This window comes from Arvicanthis niloticus, chromosome 1 (assembly GCF_011762505.2).
Source record: "Arvicanthis niloticus isolate mArvNil1 chromosome 1, mArvNil1.pat.X, whole genome shotgun sequence".
Taxonomy (NCBI): domain Eukaryota; kingdom Metazoa; phylum Chordata; class Mammalia; order Rodentia; family Muridae; genus Arvicanthis; species Arvicanthis niloticus.
The window spans coordinates 112,556,682-112,565,724 of record NC_047658.1 but is presented as its reverse complement, the minus strand read 5'-3'; the positions used below and the strand labels follow the sequence as shown (position 1 = coordinate 112,565,724).

Below are 9,043 nucleotides of genomic sequence, written 5' to 3'. Positions count from 1 at the left end.
TCCCGACAGTGGACACCTAAGGCATTCAGTGAAGAGGATCACCGCTAGTGCACTCAGGGCTCCTTTGGGGGCTTAATGACAATGTTCTGGACGGTGGTGACAGTTGCTCAGTGCTGAATATACTAAAATCAACAGAACAGGGCTGGAGAGATGTCTCAGTGGTTAAGAACTCCAGATGCTCTTTTTACAGGACACTGGTTCTATTCCCAGCACCCACATGACAGCTTGCAATTGCCTGTAACTCTAGTTCCAGGGACTCTGGTGTCTTTTTCTGGATTCTGCAGGCAGTTCATGCACATGCTGTACTTGCAGACAAATCTCCTATACACAAAATAAATACTTTCATTTTAAAGAGAGAGAGAGAGAGAGAGAGAGAGAGAGAGAGAGAGAGAGAGAGAAAACAGTCGGGCAGTAGTGGCTCATGCCTTTAATCCCAGCACTTGGGAGGCAGAGGCAGGTGGATTTCTGAGTTTGAGGCTAGCCTGGTCTACAGAGTGAGTTCCAGGACAGCCAGGGCTACACAGAGAAACCCTGTCTTGAAACACCCCCCCCCAAAAAAGAAACAAAACCAACAGAAAATCCATTGTATTAGGGTGAACTTTTCACAGACCAAGGCTCTTTACGTCTTTAACTTGCCCTAGAAATAGGTGTGGACAGACACACAGTCTCAAGGTGGGCATGAACAGAGGCAGCTGCTTGGCCCATTGAATTGTCAATGAATTGAATTGAATTGCTTCTATCGTGTTAGAATTGAAGAACTGTATCTTCAGGCAGTCTCCTGGAACTCTGTAAGGAAGGATAGCCCACATGGCCATGGAAACCGCCTCTGTCTGTCTTTCTCTTTCTTTCTTTCTTTCTTTCTTTCTTTCTTTCTTTCTTTCTTTCTTTTTTCTTTCATCAAGTAATTAATTAATTTACCAGGTAGTTTTTCTTGACTATCATCCCTGAAATCAACCAGTGTAGGAAGTGAAGGGTCTACTTTGGCTCACGATTTCAGGAGTTTCAGACCGTGGTCTTAGTGTCCTGTGCTGAGGAAGCACATCATGGTGGGAGCATGTGTGGACAAAACTGCTTACTTCACGGAAGAGGGAGGACTGATTTTCTCTACATTCTCTTCAGAGCATGCACTCAACGACCTAACTTCCTCCACTGGGGAAATGGCTCAATTGGTGAAGTCCTACCACACAGGCACTCAGATTCCCAGCACCCACAAAAAAGCTGGGTACAGCAGCATGTCTCGTTACCTGAGTGCTGGGGGGTGGAGACAGGGGAATCCCTTGGGTTCATTGGCCAGCAAACCAAGCCAGACTGATAAGCTCAGTGAGAGATTACGTCTCAGAAAATAAGGTGCAGAGTGATAGAAAAATGGACTCTTTGGCCTTGACACCTCTCTCTCTCTCTCTCTCTCTCTCTCTCTCTCTCTCTCTCTCTCTCTCACACACACACACACACACACACACACACACACGCCCCACGCCCCACAGAGCCCCACCATCTCCTAACACAGTGTGGTTTGTCCTCAGTTTTCCTAGTGCTGTGACCCTTTAATACAGTTCCTCGTGTTGCATTGACCCCCAACCATAAAATTATTTTTGTTGCTCCTTCATAACTGTAATTTTACTACTGTTATGAATTGTAATGTAAATATCTGATATGCAAGTTATCTGATGTGCAACCCCTGTGAAAGGGTCATTCAATCCCCTAGACCCCGAAGGGGTTATGACCCACAGGTAGCAAACCACGGTGCTAACAGTACCTGATAACCAAGTCTTTGGTACATACACCTTTGGAGTCACCTATTCAAACCATAGCATCTGCTTTCCCAAGTCTGTGATGCTTCTACATAATGAAGGAATGTCTTTGAGATACCATGTCCCATCGGCATAATGGCAACAAATCCCTCTCCCTTCCTCCTTGACTTCTTCCCACTGTTGCTTGGGAGATGAAATGAGATCGTTTCTATGAAAGCTCTTAGTAAGCAGCTCTGTGTTGGGCAGATGTTCCTCCAGCTGTGAGCCAGGGATGAAAGCCCAGCTCTGGCACCACCTCCTCCACTTGCTCCCAGCCCCACAAAGCTGTGGGCTCAAGGGAGGGGAAGTGCTTCCCAAGCATGAGCCCTGCTATTAGGGTTTTCCTGATTGGGGTGATTTTGGTGCCCCCAAGTTCTAGGTGGATGGTTCTGTATCTCCACTTTCCTTGTAGCTCTGACCCACAGAGAGCTCCAGCTGAGGGACCCTAGTGGAGAACTGGCTGGAGTCCTGGGCATGCCAGGAGGATTGGCCCCCCCAGACTTGGGAGATGGCCCAGACTCTGAGCTGCTTGCCTTGCAAACACAAGGACCTGACCTGAACTCCCATGACCCACATTAAAACAAAACAAACAACATCTATACAGAGAAACTCTGTCTCAAAAAACAAACAAACAAACAAACAAACAACACAAAAGGCTGAACATGTAATGGAGAAAGGATGATTGGTCCTTGGGGCTCACTGGCCAGCCAACCTATCCTGCTAGATGAGTTCCAGGCCAGTGTGGGATCTGATGTCCTGTTCAGAAAGGTGGGTGGCAGTGAGAAACAACACTCACACTCAGACACACACACCACATACATGTACACACACAGCAAACAGCACACAGACACACATACACCCATCACACACACACACCACACACACCACATACACACATCACATGCATATACACACTACACACAAATATATACCACACATCACACATATGTACACACCACACACATACACACTATACTCACATACACATAGCACACACACCACACATATACACAAATACTTACAACACAAATATACACACACCACACCTTCCTTATCATTACCTTATCATTACCTTTAACTATTAATCATCACTATTAACACCTTTGCTGTTCTAACCTGCCTCAGTTTTGTGGTAATTTTATTTATTTTTTATTTTATTACTATTGTCTATGTGTGCGTGCATGCATGCCACAGTGGCTGAAGGGAGGAGAGGAGCACCCTTGGGAGTCTGCTTTCTTTTCACTGTAGGCTCAGGGATTGAACTGGGGTCATCAGGCCTGGTGGCAATTTCCTGAGCTTTCTCACTGGCTCTGATTTATTTCGTTATCTTTTAACATTTATTTTATTTTTAGTCCTGTGTAGAGAGGATGTGCATGTAAGTGCAGGTGCCCTCAGAAGCCAGAGGTGTTGGACTCCTGGAGCTGGTGTTTGTGTGCTGCCTGGGGTGGCTGCTGGGGGTCTGGATCCAGGTCCTCTGCAAGAGCCACCTCTCCAGTCCGTTTTTATTTTTTGAGACGTGGTTTTCCTATGCAGCCCAGGCTGGCTTCACTCAGCACCTTTCTTCTTGGAGCTCACCGAATTAAGAGTCCAGGTCTGCACCACCATGCCCTGCTCCAATGGTGCAGTTTATGTTACAGAAGCATATTGTGAAGTGACATACTCTGTTTCTCTTCCACAAGAAGATATCAAAGGGAAAAAATAGGTTTAAAAAGTGAGGTTCCAGCCTGGCAGTAGTGGCACATTCCTTAAATTCCAGCACTCAGGACACAGACAGGTGGATTTCTATGAGTTTTGAGGCTGGCCTAGTCTACAGAGCAAGTTCCAGGTCAGCCAGGGCTGCATAGAGGAGAGAAACAATAGTCTCACTAGATAGATAGATAGATAGATAGATAGATAGATAGATAGATAGATAGACAGACAGATAGATAGAAGTGAGGGTCCTGGGGAACTGGCCATACCAAGCCAGTTTAAATCCTGCTTACTAGCTGTGTGACCTTGGGCATGTCTCTTCACTTCTCTGCTTCAGTTTCTGTCTCTATAAAACAGGAACAGCCCTAGTCTCGAGGATTAATACATGTAAGCCTTGACTCTTTGCTAAGAGTTTTCTGTTATAGTGTCACCAAGAGAGGAGGGGATGGTTCATTAGTTAAAATCCCTTTATTCTTTTCTTTGAAAAGACAGGCTCCTGCTATATAGCTCTGGCTGGCTTGGTGATCTTGGTGTAGACCAGACTAGTCTTGAATTTCAAAAGGCTGCCTCTCTTTGTACTTTGAATGCTGCAGTTAAAGGTGTATGTACCACCACTCCAAGTGACCTTGTCATTATTATTTTTTTTTTTTGGTTTTTTTTTTTTTTTTTTTTTTTTTTTTTTTTTTTTTGTCATTTATAGACATGGTTTCTCTTTGGAGCCCTGGCTGTCCTGGAACTCTGTAGACCAGACTGGGCTGAACTCAGAGATCCTCTTGCTTCTGCCTCCCAAGTACTGGGATTAACCAGCACCCTTCTGCATTGCCTTATTTTTACAAGGAACATTTATTGTTCTACCATGTGCTGTTGGCTGGAGACCTTCATGCATGTAAGGCACTGTCCAAATCCCTGAGGACACAAGAAACCACGTGGGTTGGGCCTGTTAAGTTATGAGGTTTACCATGCGTGCCTCTTGCAAAGCTCCAGTAGAGTACAGCAAGCACCGCAGATATAAAGGTGACTCTGCCCTGCCTTGCCCCACCACGTCTGCCAGAAACCTGTTACACTGAACACCAAAAGGTGGCATATTTCTGGGGCAGCGTGGGATGTCTGAGGGGGTGGAGCCTCGCTGTCAATATAAGGCCTGGGTCACTTCCTCTCTTCCTGTTGAGCTTGCACCACACTGCATCTGCCCAACAGTAAGTAGAAACCTGGAGGTGAGGTCGGGGTCATTGTTACACCTCCATTCCCCCCACCCCACCCCCACTTCTACCTACCCCTTGGCCCTGCAGCCCGGGCAAGGTCCTCCTTCATCGTACTTTTTGTCTATCTCTCCTAGTGCCACCTTACACCATCTTCTATTTCCCCTCCCGAGGTGTGGTCTCAGCGCTTTCAAGATGAAGGGCACAAGCAATAACAGTCTTCTGGGTCACTTCTGGGAATCCCCAACAGAGGAGTCGGAGTGGCATGGCCAAGACCATGTTGGGGGCGGGACCGAAACCTGGGGCGGGACTACAATTGTGGTTGGTGGGGTCAAGACTGCCCTCTTAGCCTCCGTAGGTAGCTGCATTGTCACTTTTCCTACCTTCCCAGTGCCGTGGTGGGGCTGGGTCTTCTGCTTTCTAAGATCCTGTTAGGACACGGTCTCTACCACCACATTTCTCCCCTCACTACGAGGCTCCCAAGCTAGTTTAGTCCTCTTGTCAACTTTCCACCCTCCCAAACTCTCCCAGGATGTTCTGAGGGTAGGTCTCTTCGCTGTCACCTCATCCTCGTCCTGCACCCCAATACAGGGCGCTGCGAGGTTATGCGCATGCTGTTAGCTGACCAGGGCCAGACCTGGAAGGAGGAGGTGGTGACCTTGGATGTTTGGGAGCAAGGAACATTCAAGGCTTCCTGTGTGAGTGATTGTCTCTCTCTAACCCTCCCCGTGGGGATGAGGTTGGGGCACAGCCTTGAGGTGCTGTGTCTAGGGCTGGGGGCAGGCAGGTTCAGAACCCCTTACAGAGAGGTCTTCTGCCAGCTGTTTGGGCAGATCCCTAAGTTCCAGGATGGAGAGCTCACTCTGTACCAGTCCAATGCCATCCTACGGCACCTGGGCCGCTCCTTCGGTGAGTCCGAAGCCCAGCCCTGAAAGACCTACCTGACAGATGGGGCTTTGAATTGCCTCACCTATGCTACCAATGTCCCACCTGGCTGGAGGGCAAGTGGGTTACCCTAGAGGATGGTGCAGGGCCCAGGTGTCAGAAGGCTCCCGGTGTGGTGCTGGGCTGTCTGCTGTCTGCACATCGAGGAGCTGTGAGTTTCAACTTGTATCACTTTTCTAATGACATCTCACGAGAGGCTACGACTTTCTATGTGTGACAGTGTGGTGGGGCTAGAGACTTCCCAGTAGACCTTCCTGTTCTTGTCTTTCTAACTTGGCTATACCTGAGTCTGGGAAACTCAAAGTCACAGTGAGGCGGCCTCCGCCTGTTTGAAGAATGGCAGGACTGTGGTGGAGGCAAGCTGTTCTCTCTCTGGGTCTGGTTAGGAGACGGTGCCTGGAGCCCCACACCACCATAGTAATCTGAGGTAGATGGGCAGACAGCTTGTTCTAGGGGAGGTACAAGCCAGAGCCTTTGTCTTCCCTTGGTGTGACAGATCCAGATGGCAGGTGTGACCCAAAAAGCAGGCCTGGGCTTCAGTTGGTTATGGCCCTGGGAGTTGGTAGGCTCTTCCCCTGTGAAGGTGGGACTTGGCTGAGGTAGTCAGGGAAGAGCTCCAAAGCAAGGTTAGAGAGTAGGGTCCTGCAGGCCCAGGCTGAATCTGAGTGAGCATGTAGGAAAGAGTACAGAACCTGAGCCTGCTGCCTGCCTGCTGACCCAGGGCTCTATGGCAAAAACCAACAAGAGGCAGCCCTGGTGGACATGGTGAACGACGGACTGGAAGACGTGTTTAGGCGCATTGCCCGGCAGTATCTCCATATCTATGTATGTAGGGGCCACAGGCTAGTGCCAAGTGGGGTGGTCAGGAAAGGGAAATCACTTTATCAGTCTGGCTGCACGTCCCCCACTGAGATCACTTCTGACCACAGAAGGGGGGCAAGGACCAGTGTCTGAAGGAGCTTCCAGGACACCTGAAGCCATTTGAAACTCTCCTGGCCCAGAACAAAGGTGGCCAGTCCTTCATCGTTGGTGATCAGGTAAGCACTGGGTCAGGTCTTTCCCAACCTACTCATTGTCAGATCTTTTCCCAGAAGGGTAAACTGAGGCCAGATACAGAGGCAGAAGCAGGAAGCATCCAGTGTTTTGCTCCATCCTGCCTCAGTTCAAGCCCTGTCACCCCCTCGTCCCTTAGATCTCCTTTGCTGACTACCGCCTGCTAGACGTGCTTCTGAACCTGGAAGTCCTGTTCCCTGGTTACCTGAATGACTTCCCCCTGTTCTCCGCCTATGTGGCACGCCTCAAAGCCCGACCCAAACTCAAGGCCTTCCTGAAGTCTCCTGAGCATGTGAACCGTGTCCTTGCTGCTTGCATAAAGATGTGAACCCACATGCCTCCCCCAAACACCACCCCAGCACAATAAAAATGATGGCACAAGCTGGTGCATGGCACACCTTCAATCTCAGCACTTGGGAGGCAGAAGCAAGAGGATCTCTGTGGGTTCAAGGTCAGCCTGGTCCACAAAGTGAGTTCCAGGACAGTTAGGGCCTGTCTAAAATAAAAAAAAAGAAAGAAAGAAAAGCAAAAACACAAAACAAAACACCAATGGAAGGAAGCTGTACTGTGGGCTTAAGGGGCAAGGACAAAGACGCTGGGGACCCTCTACAGGGTTGGGACCCTCTACAGGGTTGACACCCTTGCTAAAATATCAGGCCCAGAGCTGCCAGGAAAGAGGGCCTTTGGGGCTCTAAACCTCCAGGTCCCACTAGAGGACTTCCTGCAGGGAGGTGATTGACCTTTAACCCTACAGGGTTTCTTCATCCAAGAAAAATACAGATAGTCCTAAGGGTATCAGCTAGTTGCTACCTTGTTTGGTGAACTCATTCTGGGCAGACACTTACCCTCAGGAGTGACACATGTGTGACAGGAGTGTGTCACATGTGCAGGCATGTGGCCAATTCTCATGTGTCATCTGAGGCTGTGAACAGTTAGATTCTCCTGTCCCACATGCAAGCAATCAGCAAGTCCCTAGCGCAAGGGTCCCAAGGCAGGCCTGCAGCTTGAGGGGCTCCCTGCTGTTTTCAAAGTGGGAGCATTTGGAGACTGGCCGGCTGGATCTGCTCTCCAGCTGGGGAGGTGGAGCAGTCTTTTGTAGCCAGGTTAAAAGCACTAGCTAGCTGCTGCTTGGGATAGAGGAAAAAATAGCAGATTCAAGGGGACTGGCCTCATTCTCCCAAAAGGTTTGTCTTTTATAGCCCTCCTAGGATTGAGAGGGCTGAGAAATGAGAAGGGATCAGGGATCAGCCTGAGGATCAGGTCTCCAACCTGAGATCAGGGATCATCAGCTCAGGGAATAGGTTTAACCCAGGGGTCAGTGCTCACCATGAAGAGCCAGTCTTAGGACTGAAATCAGGATTCAGCTCAGGGATCAGGACTAGGACCAAGGATTAGAGTTCAGACCTGGGAGCAGGGCTTAGTTCAGGGATCAGGGTTCAGTCTTGGGATCAGGGCTTAGCCCTTGAGTTGCACTCCTCAGCTATGTCCTACAGGCAGGAAGTCTATGGGAATTTTCCACCATCTTCCAGAGTTGCTTCACCTCCTTCCTCGAGAGTGTCCTGAGACTCTTCGTACCCTGAGGGGACTCAGATGTGCCACCAGGACTCTCCAAGCTGCTCTTACCTGTGTGTTGGTCCCATGGAAACATAGCTGACCCCCTCTGGGCCTGTTCTTTCTCACGCTGAGACCAGAGCTGGAATTTGCACCCACACAGATAGATACTAAGCCTGCATTCTTCCCCAAACATCCCCAGAAACTTCTGCATGTTCTCTGGACAAGTGCAGTGAGTACTTAACACATATATAGTAGTTACATATTAAATACTCAGGCTGAAGTCAAGTGGTAGAAATTTGGGATTACATCCAAACTTGGGCAGTCTGGGTATTTGTGTCTGGGCTAGGAAGGCTGTGCATCTGTTCTATATACCTGGGGAGTGAAGCTGGGGTGAACTCCAACCAAAAGTCTCTCCTTACTCTACTCATGGAAATTGCAGTCCCCAAAACTGCCCAGTGCTTCTTTGTTCCACAACAAACCCACCCCCACCCCTGAACTCTGAACATTCCTCTGCCAACTTTAGACAGAGGCTGAGGGAGGACCTTTGTTTTGCATGCCTGCATGGTTATTTTCTGCAACAAGGCAGAGATGCTGCCCTGGGTCCACAGGCACAATCTTTGTTGTTTCCACTCAGCTGACCCTGACGTGACCCTAGTTTTTGTCAGAGCAGGAGAGAAAATGACAGGAAGACATTTGCTCTTGGGAGTGCTTTCATCTTAGAAGTATGGCCACCAGACCACGTGAGGCAGTGGCCTCTGCTACAGAGTTCAGGTGCAGGAGGCTAGAGGCCATCCCACTGATCTGCCTGGGCTG

The 9,043-nt window shown here is 49.2% G+C and overlaps 1 protein-coding gene across 2 annotated transcripts; it reads left to right on the top strand.

Moving 5' to 3' along the window:
• Positions 1-4,553: 4,553 nt before the first annotated feature.
• On the top strand, positions 4,554-7,057 carry LOC117722448 (glutathione S-transferase P 2-like). 2 transcript variants are annotated; one of them, XM_034521618.2, is made up of 7 exons: positions 4,554-4,675; positions 4,816-4,851; positions 5,270-5,376; positions 5,500-5,587; positions 6,345-6,448; positions 6,553-6,660; positions 6,816-7,057. In XM_034521618.2, coding segments are annotated over exons 1-7 (633 nt in total). In that variant the 5' UTR covers positions 4,554-4,674; the 3' UTR covers positions 7,005-7,057. The 2 variants fall into 2 exon arrangements, with proteins under 2 accessions (XP_034377509.2, XP_076770893.1); XM_076914778.1 differs by having other exon boundaries at positions 4,659-4,675; positions 4,816-4,904.
• The last annotated feature ends 1,986 nt before the right edge of the window (positions 7,058-9,043 follow it).